Source organism: Leopardus geoffroyi, chromosome C1, assembly GCF_018350155.1.
Source record: "Leopardus geoffroyi isolate Oge1 chromosome C1, O.geoffroyi_Oge1_pat1.0, whole genome shotgun sequence".
Taxonomy (NCBI): domain Eukaryota; kingdom Metazoa; phylum Chordata; class Mammalia; order Carnivora; family Felidae; genus Leopardus; species Leopardus geoffroyi.
The window spans coordinates 34,399,461-34,418,428 of NC_059328.1; the positions used below are offsets into that span (position 1 = coordinate 34,399,461).

General features: G+C 41.4%; 1 protein-coding gene across 5 annotated transcripts in view; it reads left to right on the plus strand.

The window, feature by feature from the left end:
- Positions 1-18,968, plus strand: part of ST3GAL3 (ST3 beta-galactoside alpha-2,3-sialyltransferase 3) — a 191,545-nt gene that overhangs the window by 58,605 nt on the left and 113,972 nt on the right. For 2 of the 5 annotated variants that reach the window (XM_045477020.1, XM_045477018.1), the window contains exon 3: positions 12,565-12,612. The exons of 2 other annotated variants lie outside the window; for them this stretch is intronic. In XM_045477020.1, coding sequence (XP_045332976.1) covers positions 12,565-12,612 — 48 coding nt within the window. Of the gene's footprint in view, positions 1-12,564; positions 12,613-18,284; positions 18,325-18,968 lie in introns of those variants that run through there. One more of the 5 variants, XM_045477022.1, reaches the window with a different exon arrangement.

Consider the following 18,968-nt stretch of genomic DNA (forward strand, 5'->3'; position numbering starts at 1 on the left):
AAAGTCACAGCCAGGGGCACTTGGATGGCTCAGTTGGTTGAGCGTCCGACTTCGGCTCAGGTCATGATCTCGCAGTCCGTGGGTTCGAGCCCCGCGTCGGGCTCTGTGCTGACAGCTCAGAGCCTGGAGCCTGTTTCAGATTCTGTGTCTCCTTCTTTCTCTGACCCTCCCCTGTTCATGCTCTCTCTCTGTCTCAAAAATAAATAAATGTTAAAAAAAAAAAATTTTTTTTAAAGTCACAGCCAAACCCAAGGTCATCTAGATTTCTTCTCAATGTTCTAACAATTTTATAGTTTTCTGTTTTATACATAGGTCTGTGATCCATTTTGAGTTTTTTGAAAGATCTCTACTTAGGTTCACTTTTTTGCATGTGGGCGTCCAGTACCAACTTGTTGAAGGGGCTGTGTCTGCTGTATTGTATTGCCTTTGCTCCTTTGTCCGAGATCAGTTGACTGTATTTATGTGGGTCTATTTCTGGGCCCTCTATGCTGTTCCATTGATCTGTTTGTCTTTTGCCAATACCACATTGTCTTGATTACTATAGTGTTATAGTAAGTGTTGAAGTTAGGTAATGTCGGTCTCCCACCTTTGTTCTTCTTCTATAAATGTTGTTTATTTTTGAAAGAGAGACAGAGAGACAGTGTGTGAGCGGGGGAGGGGCAGAGAGAGAGGGAGACACAGAATCCAAAGCAGGTTCCAGGCTCCCAGCTGTCAGCACAGAGCCTGATGTGGGACTTGAACTTTGTGAACCATGAGATCATGACCTGAGCCGAACTCGGGTGGCTGCTCAACCTACTGAGCCACCCACGCACCCCTGTTCTTCTGTAGTATTGTGTTGCCCGTTCGGGGTCTTTTACCTCTCCCTATAAACTTTAGAATCCATTTGTCAGTATTCATAAAACAACTTGCTGGGATTTTGATTGGGATTGCCTTGAATCTATAGCTCAAGTTTGGAAGAACTGACATCTTGGAAATATTTAGTCTTCTTATGGAATATGAGATATCTCTTCATTTATTTAGTTTTTCTTTGATTTCAGTCATCAGAGTTTTATAGTTTTCCTAATATAGATCTTGTATTTTGTTAGATTTAAATGTAAGTATTTCATTTTGGGATGTACTAATGTAAATGGTATTGTTTTAAATTTCAAATTTCATTTCTTCGGTGCTAGTTTATAGGAGTGATTGACGTTTATACATTAACCTTGTATCTTGCACACTTGCTATAATTGCATATTAGTTCCAGGAGTTTTTTGCCAATTCTTCCAGATTTTCTGCATAGACAGTTATGTCATCTGTGAACAAAGACGGTTTTGTGTCTTCCCTCCCTATCAGTATACCTTATTTCCTGTTCTTTTCTCATTGCATTAGCTCAGACTTGCAGTACAGTGTTAAAAAGGAGTGGTGAGTGGGGACATCCTTGCCTCGTTCCTTATCTTACTGGGAAAACTTCTAGTTTCTCACCATTAAGTGGTATTAGCAATAGGTTTTTTGTAGATATTCTTTATCAAGTTGAGAAAGTTCTGCTCTTTCCTTAGTTTACTGAGAGTTTTTGTCATGATTGTTAGATTTGTCAGATGCTTTTCCTGCATCTCTTGATATGATCATTTGCTTTTTCTTCGTTAACCTGTTGATATTGGTATATTACATTAATTGATTTTCAAATGTCGAATCAGCCTTGCATCCCTGGGGTAAATCTCACTTGGTTGTGGTATATAATTTTTAACACATTTCTGGATTCAGTTTGCTAATATTTTCTTGAGGATTTTTACATCTGTGTTCATGAGAGATATTAGTCTGTAGTTTTCTTTTCCTGTAATGTCTTTGTCCTATTTTGGTATTAGGGTAATGCCAGCCTTTTAGAACAAGTGAGGAAGCATTCCCTCTGCTTCTGTCTTCTGGAAGATACAGAATTGGTTTAATGTCTTCCTTAAATGATGGGTGGAATTCACCGGTGAATTCATCTGGGCCTGGTGCCTTCTATTTTGGAAGGTTATTAATTATTGGTTTACTTTCTTAAAAAAATTTTTTTAATGTTTATTTTTTATTTACTTTTGAGAGAGAGAGAGAGAGAGAGAGAGCACAAGCAGAGGAGGAGCAGAGAGAGAGAGGGAGACACAGACTCTGAAGCAGGCTCCAGGCTCTGAGCTGTCAATGCAGAGCCTGACACGGGGCTTGAACCCACAAATTGTGAGATCATGACCTGAGCTGAAGTCGAACATCCAACTGATTGAGCCACCCAGGTGCTCTTGATTTAATTTCTTTAATAGATACAGGCCTATTCAGACTGTTGATTTTTTTTTCTTGTGTGAGTTTTGACATATTGTGTCTCCAGGGAATTGGTCCATCTCATCTAGAGTGGGCCTAGAGTTGTTTATAGTATTCCTTTAGAAGTTACAGAGTTTTTGTACTTTTTCTTAAATATCTCATCTTGCATTTCTTAAAAACAAGGATATTCTCCTACATAGCCACAGTACCATTATGACATAAAGAAAATTGACTTATTAATTCTCATATTAATTACTTAACAATTACTTAATTACTTACTAATTACCTTAATTACTTTATTATTAATTACTTAATAATTAATAATTACCTTGCTAATCACAAGGGGGGAAAAGTGGTCCGAGGGTCAATACGTTGACCAGATGATCAAATTTCATATCACCAGTATGATATCTGACCAGTATGATAGCCTTCTAGTGTGATGCAGTAGTAAATACCCATCATCTACAGAGTGTTTGTGCCAAAAATGTTTAACCTGAATCTAATATTGAGGAAATAATCCGACAAATTCAACACGTGGGACATGCTACTAGCTAACTGACCTGGACTCTTGAAAAAAAAAAAAGTCAGTGACACGAAGAAACAAACATGGAGGAGGTGGGCTATTCCTAATTAAGAGAGGTTAAGGAGACAAAATAACCAAGTGCAATGGGTGTCTTTGATTGGAACCCAGATGTGAGGGGAAAAGCCATTAAAGACATTTGGAGGGCAATTGATTAAATTTTAATAGATACTGTATGCGATAACACTGAATCCTTGTTATTAAATAAAGTAGCGTTAGAAGTTGTGGTGATTCCAGTTCTAACTTGTTTTTTTTCTTTTGATATTTTGATTCTTGCTTCACTGAGCAAATAGGGCTGTATAACTTACAATGTATTTTAATAAAAATCAAAGCTGTGTTCTGTGCCATTCCCTTGTGGAGAGTTTTGCAGTGAATGCTTCCAGAAGATTGCACCTTGCTGTACGTGCAGGTATGTGGGCCCCTGAGTGGCAGATTCAGGACCTTTGCATTGCAGACCGTGAACTGGAGTTTTTAGGTTAGGGGCCAGAGACAGGACTAGAGTAGTAAAGCCCCGGTGAAGTATGGGAAAGTCCTGCATGAAGGCATACATGATTCATCTCTCTGAGGGAGGGGGAGCCGAGCATCCTGTGGATATTCTAAAATACAGACTTCTAAAAAGCTGTAGTGACTCTACACAGTTTTTGACCCTTTCTTTTAGGATTTTTGTTTCCTAGATTACCTGGTTTCCAGATCCCTTTCCACATCATTTCTTCATTGATTTTTAAATTTATCATTCAATAGGTATTTATTGAGTGTCTGCTGTGTGTCAGGTACTGTGTTAAGTGAAGAGTATTGTGAATAAGGCAGTACGTGTCACCTGGAGCTTTTTAAACGTCTGTATGGGAAACCAGCATTGAACACAAGTAAATACTCAGTTGATCTGTGGTAAGCCCTCCATGGAGAGAGGTAGAGGGGCTCTGACAGGGAGTAACGGGAAGACTGTCCCAACTTGCCTGTTACCTCAGAGGATAGCTCTAAAGATGTTCGCCCTTCCATCTCTGTCCTCTGCCTCTGGTACACCCAGTCCCTGTCTGCCTGATTCCTTTACCTTCTCTTCCCCAGTTTCAGAGCAAGAACTGGCTAACTTATTCTTCGAGTACTTTGGATATCGATTTACAAAGATCATTCATCACCCTGCTGAATAAGACACATTCTTCTTTATTATCAGAATCTGCCCATTTTTCAAGAGAAGCTGGAAATGCAAATTTTTATGTGAAATCTCCTGACTTATAAATGTTACCAAATTCAAAAATGGTCATCCACTTTGTGGGCTAAATATAACACAGCTGAGAGCCTCCAGTTTGCAATATCTGCTTGAGGGGACGGAAGTTCAGGGATAGGAGAATTCTAAGTCAAAAGATTAGGCAAAATTCCCTTCTTGTCTAGTTCTTAAAAAAAATAAAATAAAAAGGTTACTAAACAAGAAGTTCAGAATACTAAGGACAGAAACTGAAAGAGGGCTTTCAAAGCCAGCTCCTTTTAATTTTCTCCTCAGTATAATAAGTAATAAATAATGATTACCTTTACTGATTTCTTAGCCCACTGCTGATGGGGTTTCTTTGTTGCTTTCATTAAAAAAAAAAAAAAAAAAAAAATCCAAACAGTCCGGTTCCCTCTGTTCAGAGGAGCAGAGATTTGCCCATGGTCAGCCTCCATGGCAATAGGGGTCCATGTTTCCCTAGAGTGAACATGACATACCTTCCACTCTCCTTCCCCCCTTTTTAGATAATAGCTTTCTTAAAATATAATTTACATCCCATACAACTCACCCATTGAAAGTATAGCATTAAATATTTGTTTAGTGTATTCATAGAGTATTCACATATCACCACAGTTAATTTTCGAACATTTTCATTATTTTAGAAAGAAACTCTGTACCCTCTTGCAGTCATGCTCCATTTCTCGCCAACCACCACTAGCCCTAGGCAGCCACTAATCTGCTTTCTATCAGGATAGATTTGTCCATTTGGGGCATTTCATACAAATGGAATCATACAGTATGTGGTCTTTTGTGACTGGCTTTCACTTTGCATAATGTTTCAAGGTTCATCCATGTCGAAGCATGTCACAATACTTCATTCCTTTTTATGGTGAAATGATATTCCATTATATGGTTATTCCACATTTGATGTATCCATTTATCAGTCGATGGACATTTAGGATGCTTCTACTTTTTGGCTATTAATGAACAAGACTGGTGTAAACATTCATGTTCAAGTTTTTGTGTGGACATAAAATTCTCTTGGGTATGTATATACCTCTCAGTAGAATTGCTGAGTCCTACAGTAATTCTATATTTAACCTACTGAGGGGGCGCCTGTCTGGCTCAGTTGGTAGAGCATGTGACTCTTGATCTCAGGGTCTCTTGATCTCAGGGTCGTGAATTGAGCCCCACATTGGGTGTAGAGACTGCTTAAGTAAATAAATAAAAACTTAAAAAAAAAGCCTACTGAGGAAATCCCAGACTCTTTTCCAAATCCGCTTCACCATTTTATATTCTCACCGGTGATATATTCCATTTCTCCCCCTGCCATCCACTCTTAATATTTTAGATGAATGACAGTGGTGACAACCAGTTACAACTTTTCATTTCTCAGCTGGGGTATTGAGCGATGCATATCCTCCTTTTTAAAAAAATAGTTTATTTAGGGGCACCTGGGTGGCTCAGTTGGTCGGGTGACCGACTCTTGATTTCCGTTCAGGTCATGATCTTGCCGTTTGGGGCTTCGAGCGCTGCTCAGGCTCCACGCTAACAGTGTGGAGCCTGCTTGGGATTCTCTCTCTCTTTCTCTCTGCCCTTCCCTGGCCCTCTCTCTCTCTCTCTCTCTCAAGGTAAATAAATAAACTTAAAAAAATGAAATAGTTTATTATTATTTTTAGTAATCTCTGCACCCAACGTGGAACTCAAACTCATGACCTCTAAGTCAAGAGTCACATGCACTGCCCACTGAGCCAGCCAGGCGCCCCATCCTCCTGTATTTATTTATTTAATAATTTTTTAAAGTTTATTTATTTTGAGAGAGAGAGAGAAAGAGGATGAGCAGGGGAGGGGCAGAGAGAGAGAGAATCCCAAAGATGCCCTGCCCTGTCAGTGCCAATGTGGGGCTCAAGCTGCAAGATCATGACCTGAGCTGAAACCAAGGGTTGGACACTTAACCGACTGAACCACCCAGGCACCCTTGTTAATTTTTATTTTTATTTTTTTCATTTTTTATTTTATTTTATTATTTATTTATGTATTTATTTATTTAAATTTAAATCCAAGTTAGTTAACATGTAGTACTATAATGATTTCAGGAATAGAATTTAGTGATTCATCACTTACATGTAATACCCAGTGCTCATCCCAACAAATGCCCTCCTTAATGTCCATCACCCATTTAGCCCATCCCCCCACTCACCTCCCTGTCATCAACCCTCAGTTTGTTAGCTGTAGTTAAGAGTCTCTTATGGTTTGTCTCCCTCTCTGTTATCTCATTTTTCCTTTCCTCCCCCTATGTTCATCTGTTGTGTTTCTTAAATTCCACATGTGAATGAAATTATAGATTTGTCTTTCTGACTGACTTATTTAAGTTAGCATAATATACTCTATTTCCATCCACATTGTTGCAAATGGCAAGATTTCATTCTTTTTGATTGCTGAGTAATAACTCCATTGTAAATATATATACCACGTCTTCTTTATCCATTCATCCATTGATGGACATTTGGGCTCTCACCATACTTTGGCTATTGTTGTTAGCGCTGCTATAAACATTGGGGTGCACGTGCCCCTATAAAAAATCAGCATTTTTGTATCCTTTGGATAAATACCTAGTAATGCAATTGCTGGGTCGTAGGGTAGTTCTATTTTTAATTTTTGAGGATCCTCCATACTGTTTTCCAGAGTGGCTGCACCAGTTTGCATTCCCACCAGCAGTGCAAAAGAGATCCTCTTTCTCCGCATGTTGAGTAAGAAGTTGCTGTGGCCAAGATCAAAGAGGTTTTTGCCTGCTTTCTCCTCGAGGATTTTGATGGCTTCCTGTCTTATATTTAGGTCTTTCATCCATTTTGAGTTTATGTTTGTGTATGGGGTAAGAAGGTCCAGGTTCGTTCTGCATGTTGCTGTCCAGTTTTCCCAGCACCACTTGCTGAAGAGACTGTCTTTATTCCATTGGGTATTCTTTCTTGCTTTGTCAGAGATTAGTTGGCCATATGTTTGGTCCATTTCTGTGATTTCTAAAATTACATTGGATTTTAAAGCAAATCCCAGACACTGTGTCATTTTACCCCTACATATTCCAGTATATATATTTCTAAGGTAAGAACTTTTAAAAGTGTAGCCATAATGTTACTATCTCACACTAACTATAATTCCTGAGTATCTTCTAATACCTAATCCATACTCAAATGTCTGTAATTATCTTAAATATGCCTTTTCATAGTTTTTTTTTTTTTTAAGTAGGCTCTACACCCAATGTGGGGCTTGAACTCACGACCCTGAGGTCAAGAGTCTCATGCTGCACCGACTTGAGCCAGCCAGGCACTCCAGGTGTTTTTTGTTGTTGTTGTTGTTGTTGTTGTTGTTGTTGTATTGGGGACCAGGTTGTTTTCACCTGGGTCCAGATCAGTTCCACACATTTGGTTGTTTTATTTTTTATCCTAAACTAACTATTTTTGATAAAAATTTATTTATTTGTTTATTTATTTATAGAAATATTTATTTTTAATTTTTTTAAAAATTTACATCCAAATTAGTTAGCATATAGTGTAACAGTGATTTCAGGAGTAGATTCCTTAGTGCCCCTTACCCATTTAGCCCATCCCCCCTCCCACAACCCTTCCAGTAACCCTCTGTTTGTTCTCTATACTTAAAGAGTCTCTTATGTTTTGTCCCCCTCCCTGTTTTTATATTATTTTTGCTTCCCTTCCCTTATGTTCATCTGTTCTGTGTCTTAAAGTCCTTGTATGAGTGAAGTCATATGATATTTGTCTTTCTCTGACTGACTAATTTCACTTAGCATAATACCCTCCAGTTCCATCTATGTAGTTGCAAATGGCAAGATTTCATTCTTTTTGATTGCTGAGTAATACTCCATTGTATATATATATATATATATATATATATATATATATATATATATACTACATCTTCTTTATCCATTCATCTATCAATGGACATTTGGGCTCTTTCCATACTTTTGCTGTTTTTGATAGTGCTGCTATAAACATGGGGGTGCATGTATCCCTTTGAAACAGCACGCCTGTATCCCTTGGATAAATACCTAGTAGTGCAATTGCTGGGTCATAGGGTAGTTCTATTTTCAATTTTTTAAGGAACCTCCATACTGTTTCCAGAGTGGCTGCACCTGTTTGCATTCCCACCAGCAGTGCAAAAGAGATCCTCTTTCTCCACATCCTCGCCAACATCTGTTGATTTCTGAGTTGTTACTGTTAGCCATTATGACAGATGTGAGGTGGTATCTCATTGTGGTTTTGATTTGTATTTCCCTGATGATGAGTGATGTGGAGCATCTTTTCATGTGTCGGTTGGCCATCTGGATGTCTTCTTTGGAGAAGTGTCTATTCATGTCTTTTGCCCATTTCTTCACTGGATTATTTGTTTTTTGGGTGTTGAGTTTGGTAAGTTCTTTATAAATTTTGGATACTAACCCTTTATCTGATATGTCGTTTGCAAATATCTTCTCCCATTCTGTTGGTTGCCTTTTAGTTTTGCTGATTGTTTCTTTGATATGTAGAAGCTTTTTTATCTTGATGAGGTCCCAGTAGTTCATTTTTGCTTTTGTTTCCCTTGCCTCTGGAGACGTGTTGAATAAGAAGTTGCTGTGGCCAAGATCAAAGAGGTTTTTGCCTGCGTTCTCCTCGAGGATTTTGATGGCTTCCTGTCTTATGTTTAGGTCTTTCATCCATTTTGAGTTTATGTTTGTGTATGGGGTAAGAAAGTGGTCCAGGTTCGTTCTTCTGCATGTCGCTGTCCAGTTTTCCCAGCACCACTTGCTGAAGAGACTGTCTTTATTCCACTGGATATTCTTTCCTGCTTTGTCAAAGATTAGTTGGCCATACGTTTGTGGGTCCATTTCTGGGTTCTCTATTCTGTTCCATTGATCTGAGTGTCTGTTCTTATGCCAGTACCATACTGTCTTGATGATTATAGCTTTGTAGTATAGCTTGAAGTCCAGGATTATGATGCCTCCTGCTTTGGTTTTCTTTTTCAAGATTGCTTTGGCTATTCGGGGTCTTTTCTGGTTCCATACAAATTTTAGGATTGTTTGTTCTAGCTCTGTGAAGAATGCTGGTATAATTTTGATAGGGATTGCATTGAATATGTAGATTGCTTTGGGTAGTATCGACATTTAAACAATATTTATTCTTCCTATCTAGGAGCATGGAATCTTTTTCTATTTTTTTGTGTCTTCTTCAATTTCTTTCATAAGCTTTCTTTGGTTTTCAGTGTATAGATTTTTGGTTAGATTTATTCTTAGGTATTTTATGGTTTTTGGTCTCTGAAGGATTTTAATTAAGAGCAAAGCCACAGTGAGGCATACTGTTTAGAAAGGTCATCAGGGGTATAGGGGCACCTGGGTGGCTCAGTCAGTTGGGCATCTGGTTCTTTGTTTTGGCTTGGGTCATGGTCTTTCAGTTTGTGGGTTCAAGCCCCACTTTGGGCTCTGGGCTCATGGCTCAGAACCTGCTTGGGATTCTCTCTCCCTCTCTTCCCCTCCTACAGTCTGTCTGTCTGTCTGTCTGTCTGTCTCTCTCTCTCTCAAAATAAATAAATAAATAAATAAATGAAAGAAAGAAAGAAAGAAAGAAAGAAAGAAAGAAAGAAAGAAAGAAAGAAACATCATCAGTGGTATAAAGGATGGTGGAAGTGGGCCACATCAGAGGCAGGGGTATGGTTAGGGGCTATGGAACAGTTCTAACAAAAGCAGATAGATAGATGTCCAGAAAGAGGAATTTACAGAGACAGAAAGTAAATCAGTGGTTGCCTGGGGCTGGAGGTGAGAGCAGGGCAGGACTGTAAATGGACATGAGGGATCTTTTTGGAATGATGGAAATGTCGTAAAATTGCGTGTGGTGATGGTTACATAGCTCTGCAAATTTTCTAAAAATCACTGAATTGTACATTTAAAATGAATGAATTTTATAGTATGTAAATTATACCTCAGTAAAGCTTCTTTAAAAAAGAGAGAGAAAAAATAAGGGGCTCTCTTCTAGAAGAGCAGTAGCACTGAGAGAAGACAGATGTGTGAAATGTTGATGAAGAAGAGGTTGTAGAGTGAGACATTGATTTGATCTCATACGAGATAGGACAGTCACCTATCTGATCAGCCAGGTGTCCTAACTGTGCTTCTGCATCTTTGTGACAAAACTTCAACCCTACCTTCTACTTGGTAGGTTTCACAGCATAATGGATCTGCCCTTAATTGGAAGCACAGAATGTCTGCCTCTGGACCCTTATCAGAAACCATATCTGTTGGCTCTCTGCCACCTTGTTCTTTGTAAACATTTGGTTTTAAGACATAATATTTATGAAGCATCTGTGATCCATTTACTTCTCTAGGTACTGTTATTCAGCAAATGGGTAAATTTTTGTTTTATTAGAGAGAGAGAGAGAGTGCATGCAAGCAGGGGAGAGGGGCAGAGGGAGATAGAGAGAGAGAGAGAGAGATTGAGAGAGAGAGAGAGAGAGAGAGAGAGAGAGAGAGAGTCCCAAGCAGGCTCCATGCTCAGCGTGGAGCCCGATGCGGGGCTCAATCCCACAACTGTGGGATCATGACCCGACCTGAAAGTAAGAGTAAGACGCTCAACCGACTGAGCCACGGTCGGGCCCTTCAGCAGATGGTTACTTCCCGGTGTTCTGCTGGTAATGTGCCAGGGAATAAAGCAGGTATAGTGTCTGCCCTCGTGGAGCTGATAGTCCAGCAGTGGGGACAGATGTTATGTACAGTTATGATAATGATTTATCATGTGTTGGGTTTCCTTGTGCAGTAAGAGAAAATGACCTCAGCCTGAGGTCAGAGGATATGGCTGGAGTGGGGGTGTGGCTATAGACCCTGGTCCTATATACATCCAGCTGGCTTTCCTTGGTGGTGAGTGAGCCTTTTGAATATGATCCCTTTTGAGTCTGGGGTTTCTGGGGTTATCTTGGGCCTTATCTCGGTGTTCCTTGTAATAGCTTTTATTGAATTATGCATTGGGTTTATTCCGTCATTTTGTATGAGCTCGCGTTGTAAGAAATAGCCATACAAGAGTCACGCTTATGTATTATAGAAATGTTGTAGAAGGTACAGTCTTCAACGTCATATAGGATCCCCTTTTATTATTAGGACCCACAGGAGAAATTTCTTCCTGGTGACTGTTTCATATTTGCTTTTATATTTTGGTCTTTTAGTCGCTCCGAAGCACCCTGCTGCATCACACTTCAGGTCTCCACACAGGTATTCTCTCTACCTGAAATGCCTCATTCCAGGGGTTTGTGGGGTTTAACCCTCACTTATCCCTCAGCTGTTAGTCCAGGTGTCACTTCTTCAGGGAAGCCTTCCCTAACCAGCCCCCAGTCCCCTTCCAAACTCGGTCTGATTCTTTTTTTTTTTTTTTTTTTCATTTCTTTTAATGTTCATTTATTTTTTGAGAGAGAGATACAGTGCGAGCAGGGGAGGGGCAGAGAGAGAGGGAGACACAGAATCCGAAGCAGGCTCCAGGCTCTGAGCTGTCGGAGCCTGATACGAGGCTCGAACTCACAAACTGTGAGACCATGGCCTGAGCTGAAGTCAGACGCTTAACTGACTGAGCCACCCAGGTGTCCCACGGTCTGATTCTTAATAGAGATATTCAAAGCACTCTGTTTCACTCAGACAATTTTTAGTTGGGTGATTTGTTGTTTGGTAACTTTTTTTTTTTTTTTTTGTCTCTTAGACTGATGTCAGGGAGACCTGTGAGGGTAGAGACCATGCCCTTTTGTTTGTGACTGTATCTTAAAGTCATAGCATATTGTCATGCCCAATAAATATTTGCTGACTGGTCAAATGAATGAATGTGCTGTGGGTACTAAATCTTGTGACTGTTCATTTTCTCCTTTCCTTTGGCAGTTTGGGAGCTCAGGCCTTCTTGATTTTCCACCTGTGGCATATGCACAGGTCCTCATGGCATGCGTTTTGTGCACTAACATTCCCCGGACTATGTAATATTTTTCCTTTCTTGACTTCTTCATTTTTTAAAAAATTCCAGTGTGTCCTGTAAATTCCTGTAGGCCATTTTAAGCCCTTCTGGGGAAGAAATAATAAACAAATTGGGTATATGAGTAGGAAAAGAAAGGGAGAAGTCAAAGGGAAATGTTAGTGCCTTTAACCAGCTGCAGAAGAGTTTTCTTTTGCATTGTTTTAATTTTATTTTCATTATAAGAAGGGGGAAAAAAAAGTAAATTTGTCCCCTAGTTTTGCAGGAAATGCCTCTGAAGAATTCGAGGCCTGTCTCTGCCCTGAGACGTTCCTCCCAGTGGTGGGAGGCTAGGGGCTGGGTTCGGTAGGGCCTCCTGGCCCAGTGGATGGGTGGGCATGGGCCTGTGGAGGCTGTCCATGCAGCTGAGTTCCAATCCAGTTGATTTTCCCTCATGGGGGAGGGTTTGGGCAGAGTCAGTGGGAGCTTGTTTTTTTTTTTTTTTTGTCTTTTTAACTCTAGCAAGGAGAAAGAAATGAACTTGTCCTCTTGTGTTGCAGATTCAGTGGTTCTTTCCTTTGACTCCGCTGGACAAACACTAGGCGCAGGTACCAATCTTCCCCCCTCTGTCCTTTCTGCACTCAGCACTTGGCCACATTTGAAGTGGAGCCTGGTGAGGTGGGGGAGGGCGGTCTCTGGGAAGGGCAGTGGGATATCTCAGGATTGTGGGAAAGTCTTACGAAGCTTTTCTGGAGACTTGTGGTCTAAGAAGTGGGATGTAGCATCTAGAAGACTCTGCCAGTTGCTTAAAGAATTTGCATTAGATGCTCCTTCCTCATTCAGATCCATCCAGGTCCATAGAACAGGAATCTGTTTCCTGAGCACAGATTGCGGCCTAGAGGGTGGGGCAGAGGGCATTAAGAGGCCCGGAGCTCTGGGTATGTTGGAGTAGATAATTATCAGGCCTCTCCAGCAAAACCTTAGGCTGAGGAGAGTGTCCCGGCTTCCTGCGGACATACACTGTTGCACGTTTGCACGCACATCCCGTGTACCCCAATACACACCTCCTCCAGGGTGTGCACTTTACTGTGTACTTGTGCCAACCCACGTGCATGTCATCATGCTGCCTCTCTTCCCTGTGTCGAAATGTGGGACCCACAGATGGACATACAAGTCACCTTTGACACCAAATCACTCCGGCTCAGTGGAGCTTGGCGGTGAGCAGAAAGAGACGTCGTTTTGATTCTTCACCTTGGCTGACATCACGTTCGTATGGGAGCCCCAGGACGACCTTCCTTTGTGAGAAGAGCATCTCCGGGCATCAAGCCTGCATTTCTAGTTGGAGATAGTGGGCCTTGATGGTGGGTGCTGCCTGTGAACAACAGGGAGACTTTGCTGGCCTGCCGAGGGCAGTTAATTGAAGCCGTGTAGCTGTCCTTGAATGCAGCAGATTGGTGTTTCACAGAGCAGCCCTGAGGCTTTGGCAGTTGTGGCCATGTGGGCAAAGGGAGAGGTGAGTTCAGAGACTATAATCACTGCTACCACTGCTTACTAAGGGCCTACTATGTGCCAACACTGTGATAGGTGCTTTATACACATCGTGCAAGGTGGATAGTGTATCTTTGATTACAGATGAAAGAAACTAATGCTCCCAAAGGTAAACCTGTCCAGGACCACTCTTATCTGTCCACCTCTAGAGCTCATACTCTCTCCCTTGCTATCTTGCTCTTTCATACTTTGTATGCTTGAGGTATACTCCACTCAAATGCTGAGACAAGAGAGATCACTTTAAGATAGAGTGGACAGACAGAAAGTTCTTAAATAGACACAAAAGTTGTGTCTGCTGCTATAGGAAAAGATCGATCGCTTTTGCTGTATTAAAGTTAAGAACTTCTCATTCACCAGGAAGACACCATTAAGAGAATGAAAAGGCGATCCAGAGTGAAAACAAGATATTTATAACATGAACAGCCAACAAAGGGTGTGTTTCCAGAATAGAGAGCTACAGAAATCAACAGGAATAAAGAAACAACCCAGTATCAAAACAAGCAAAAGGCCTGAGTAAGCACTCCATGAAAGAGGAAATCCAAATGGCCGATAAACTTATGAAAACGTGTTCGGTTGCATCGCTGCCTAGGGAGAGGCAAATTAGGATTACCTTGAGATACCACTGCACATCCACCAAAGTAGCAAAACTTGAAAAGCTCCATATTCCAGTATTGGTGAGGATGTGGGGCAGTGGAAACTCTGGGTCTCCACTGGTCAGAGGGTAAATTGGTTACAATCCCTTTAGAAAAGACTATGTAGTATCTAGCACAATTTGAATATACACATACCTCATGAGCTGGCACTTCCTCTCGTAGCTATATTCCCTACAGAAATGGATGCATCTATATGTACCAGGATATATGTACAAGATACATGGACAGGAATCTCTCTCATTGGCTGCAGCTAAAGGTCTGGACAGGTGCATTTAGCAGCTGTTTGAGGACTCTGAAATATAAAGAGTAGTAGGCAGATTGGGGGAAGGGACCAGAATTAAAAGCACTACCACGCTGGCAGTGAATTTTTCATTTTTTCCTCTGGTATCCCATGTCCTCAATGCAAGGCCCCAAACCCAGCAGTGCCCGTTAGGGGACAGCCAGAGAGAATTCCAGAAGACCTCTAGTTATGGCTCTGGGGCGGGGATGGGGCTCTGAGACTCAGACAGAGGGGGAAATTCCAAAGGTTGGTTTTATTTGCCTCCCTTTTCCCTCATGCCTTAGACCGCAGGCAGCCCCACTATAGTGGTGGTGGTACCGCCTGTGACAGCAGTGGGGTCGCCAAGCACCTAAAACTGAAAAAGGGAAATGTTCCTCTCTGATCAGAGGAGCTGTAATCCCAGGATGGTGGGGGCAGGGGGTGAAATCGGTTGCTCTTTTTCCTCTGCCTTCCTGCTGCTTGGGCCCAGATCTGGGTACCGTTCAGGAAATGTAAGGGAGAAGGCAGTAACTAAGATCTCAGCTGTCTAGCCAGAGGTCCGAGAGGGGGAGGCCCGATGAACTGGAAATCACCAGGAGAAAACAGGGAAGAGCTTAGGAAAGCAGCCCTTAAAAGTTGTTTATGAACAGCTAACTGCTGAGCTGTGCACGCACGCATCTGATTCTAGCAAACGCCAAAGACTCTGAGAAGTGGTCCAAGGAGTAGACCACTGACTGAGTCCTAGACTGGACATTGGGTGGTGTCCACAGAGGACCCACTTGAGGAGGCTTTGAAAATGGAACTGGCATTGAAACTATAACCTATGGAAGGCTGGTCAAAACTTGCCACCTAAATCCAACCTGGTTGAGAGTCTGGTAAAACAAAAATGTCAACACTCTCCACTGGATTTAAACAAGACCTAAATGTTCATAACCTCATATTCAAAATATCCAGGATACAATCCAGAATTAATCATCATGTGAAGAACCAGGAACATCTCAACACAGATGTCGGAATAACCAGACACTTCCTTTAAAGCAGCTGTTATGAAAATGCTCTCCAAAATAAGGGCAAATGGTATTGATGCAAAAAAGATAGAAACTGTTAGCCACTACCCCCCAAAAAGGAAATAAAAAGGAACCAAATGGAGATATAAGAAAAAAATGCAATAGTTGAAATTTTAAAAACTGAGTGGACTCAATAACAAAATGGAGATGAAGAACAAAGAATCAATGACCTTGAAAGGAAAGCAATGGAAATTACCCAATATGAACAACAGGAAAGAGTTACAAAGTTGAGCAGAGCCTCAGTGACTTGTGGGACAACACCAGAAGGTTTGCCGTCTGTTGTTGGAGTCGCAGAAGAAGAAAGTGCAGTGCAGAAGAGATACTCAAAGAAATAATGGCTAAAACTCCCCAGGTTTGGTGCCCACCTGGGGTTTATCCTAGAGGTGGAAGGCTGGGTCAGCATTCAAAAGTCACTCAATGTAGTCCACCATGTTCACTGTCTAAAGAAGGGGAACTGCATGGTCATGTCAATTGGTGAAGAAAAAGCATCTGACAAAGATTCAGCATCTACTCGTGACAAAAACTCTCAGCATGCGTAAAAGGGAACTTCTTCAACTGGATGTGGGGCATCTACAAACAGCCCACAGCAAACATCATGCTTCATGGTAAAAAAACTGTTCTCCCCCAGAGATCAGGAACCACTCCTAAAAGTCCCAGCCAGTGTGGTGAGGCAAGAAAAAGAGACAACAAGAATATAAATTGGAAAGGAAGGAATAAAACTGGCTCTCTTCACAGGTGACATGATTGTTTACATAGAAAATCTCAAGGAATCTACAAAAAAAATCCTAGAACTAATAACTGAGTTTAGCAAGATAAGAAAGAAGATCAAAATGTAAAAAAAAAAAATTATATATGTTAGCAATGAATAATTGAAAATAAAAAATTAGGGGTACCTGGGTGGCTCAGAGGGTTGAACTTCTGACTCTGGATTTTGGCTCAGGTCATGAGCTGTGGGATAAAGCCCTTTGTGCTGTGCATGGAGCCTGCTTAAGATTCTCTCCCCTTCCCCCCCACCTTTGTTCTCTCTCTCTCTCTCTCTCTCTCTCTCTCTCTCTCAAATGAAAATAAAAACACATAAGTAAAATAAAAAAAATAAATTAGCAGTAGCCCTCCTCACCCCAAACCAAAATAGTTACGTATAAATCTAATGGAATGTGTGTGGGATCTGTGTGCTCAAAGCTGTTCCTCTCCCATGTTTTTGTCCCCATCTGCCCAAGTGTTCAAGCCACAGACCCGGAAACCTCTTTGATTGTTGCCCCTCCTCTCCCTTTCTCACTTTTTCTGTCTTCACAATGTGTTCTTGTCTAGCCTTTTTCCAGCAGCTCTGTCCAAGGTACCATCTTCTCTCCCCTGGATAAGGAAACATCTACTGGTCTCTCTGCTCATTTGTCGTTTCCCAGTAGTCCATTCTCCACATTGTAGCCAGAGTGATCTTTTAAAATGTACATCAGATCATATCTTGTTCCCACTGAAAACTCTCCATTGACTTCATGGTACACTTAAAATAAGACCCAAACTCCATGACCTATAGGGTCTGACTTGCTAGCTCCTACTGTGGTTTCTCTTGAGTTTTCTCAATGCTTAGTCCATTTTGTTCCTCTCTGTCCTCAAGCCACATTGGCATTCCTGTGAGTCCATGAATAGCCAGGCCCCTTCCTGCACCAGGGCCTTTGTACTCCATGCCTCCTGTCTCTAGAATGCTTTACTCCTGCTTTACATGACTGTCCAAGGTCTGTGTTCAAATGTCATTCTGCAGAAAGGCCTTCTTGGATCACTGCATCTAAAGTAGTCTACTCTCTTGACACCCAGTCCTTCTCTAAGAGAGTTTGTCTTTATTTCTTCTTAGCACTCATCCTTCCTTCAAATTATCTGCTGTTTACTTGCATACTGTCAGTCTCCCCCAGTAGAATTTGGCCAGGGACCTTGCCTATCTTGTTTATCACTGTGTCCCTGGTACGTAGAACAGTACCTGGCATATAATAGGTGCTCAGCAAATATTTGTTGAATGAAAAGTAGGAAAATGGAAACCGTAATGTCCATCATGTAACACATACTTAGGGATTACATAAGAAGTGGCACATCCGTATGGTGAATTGGACTCCCAACAGCCATTAAAAATGATGCAGTCTTATATTTATTGACACAGAAGACATTAGGGATATTGTTGAGTGAACAAAACAGGAACAAAGAACATGTATATTGAGGCCACACATAAGTAAAATTATATATACACGTTCACACATGTATTTATGGAAAGAGATTTCTGTGAAGGTAGTCACCAAAACGTTTGAAGGTATTAACTTTAGAAAATCGGAATTTCAAATGGTGCTTACATCATGCTTTCAAAATCCAAATGTAGGGGCGCCTGGTGGCTCAGTCGGTTGGGCATCCTGCTTCAGCTCAGGTCATGATCTCACGGCTTGTGGGTTTGAGCCCTGCGTCGGGCTCTGTGCTGACAGCTCAGAGCCTGGAGCCTGCTTCAGATTCTAAGTCTCCTTCTCTCTCTCTGCCCCTCCCCGACTTGTGCACGCTCTCTTTCTCTCTCTCTCTCTGCCTCTGTCTCTCTCTCTCTCTCTCAAAAATAAAGAAACTAAAAAAATAAAATGAAAATCCAAATGTAAAAAATTTATATGGTAAGCATGTGTTAACCCTAAACTGGGGAAAAAATAAAATTATTTTTGTTTGGAGAGAGGGACTCTGTCTTATTTTATACAATAATTGCTTGGTGATTATTTGTACTTCTCTACCCTACTAGGTGGTAAGCTCCATGAAGTTTAAGATACAAACTGCAGAGTGAGCCATGTTTTTTCTTTTTCCTGCCCCAGCTGCTCTTTTGACGTGTTTTCCACCAAAATTCTGCTGCAGCTTCACGCAAGATGCTCTGACATGGTCTGGACACGCTTGCTATCATGAATAGAATTGAATTCACTGCATGCCCCGCTCTGGACACCGGACATTGCTATTTTCCCAGGACAGAGGGGAAATGGGTACATGACCCCTTTGCCTCCACTGGCTGGGCTGGGGCTTTTACCTTCCAGGGGAGGTTCCACTTTCCTTTGTCCCCAGATGTGTCACAGCTGGGCTGTGCTCAGAGGGAGCGTGGTGCATAGTCACAGGAGATCGGGGCTTATCAGGAGTTTCTTGCGAGGCCCTCTCTGCCCCCATGCCGATGTGCACCCATTTGAGATTGGATTTCAGTGTGTGAACTTCTAAGTTATTTTACTGGGTCACTTAATTTAGTCTAGGTCAGTGAATTTTTCTGTTTATTTTATGATACTGCTTTTCCTATTTTAGTTTGTCTTTGATTAATTGATCCTCCATTGTGATTTATTTCCGTGACTTGAGATGATGTGGGAGCTGTTTGCATTTTGGCCAGCCCCTCTCGGGCCGTGGTTAACTCCCATGATTCACGTGGGGGGCAGCAGCAATTACTTAGT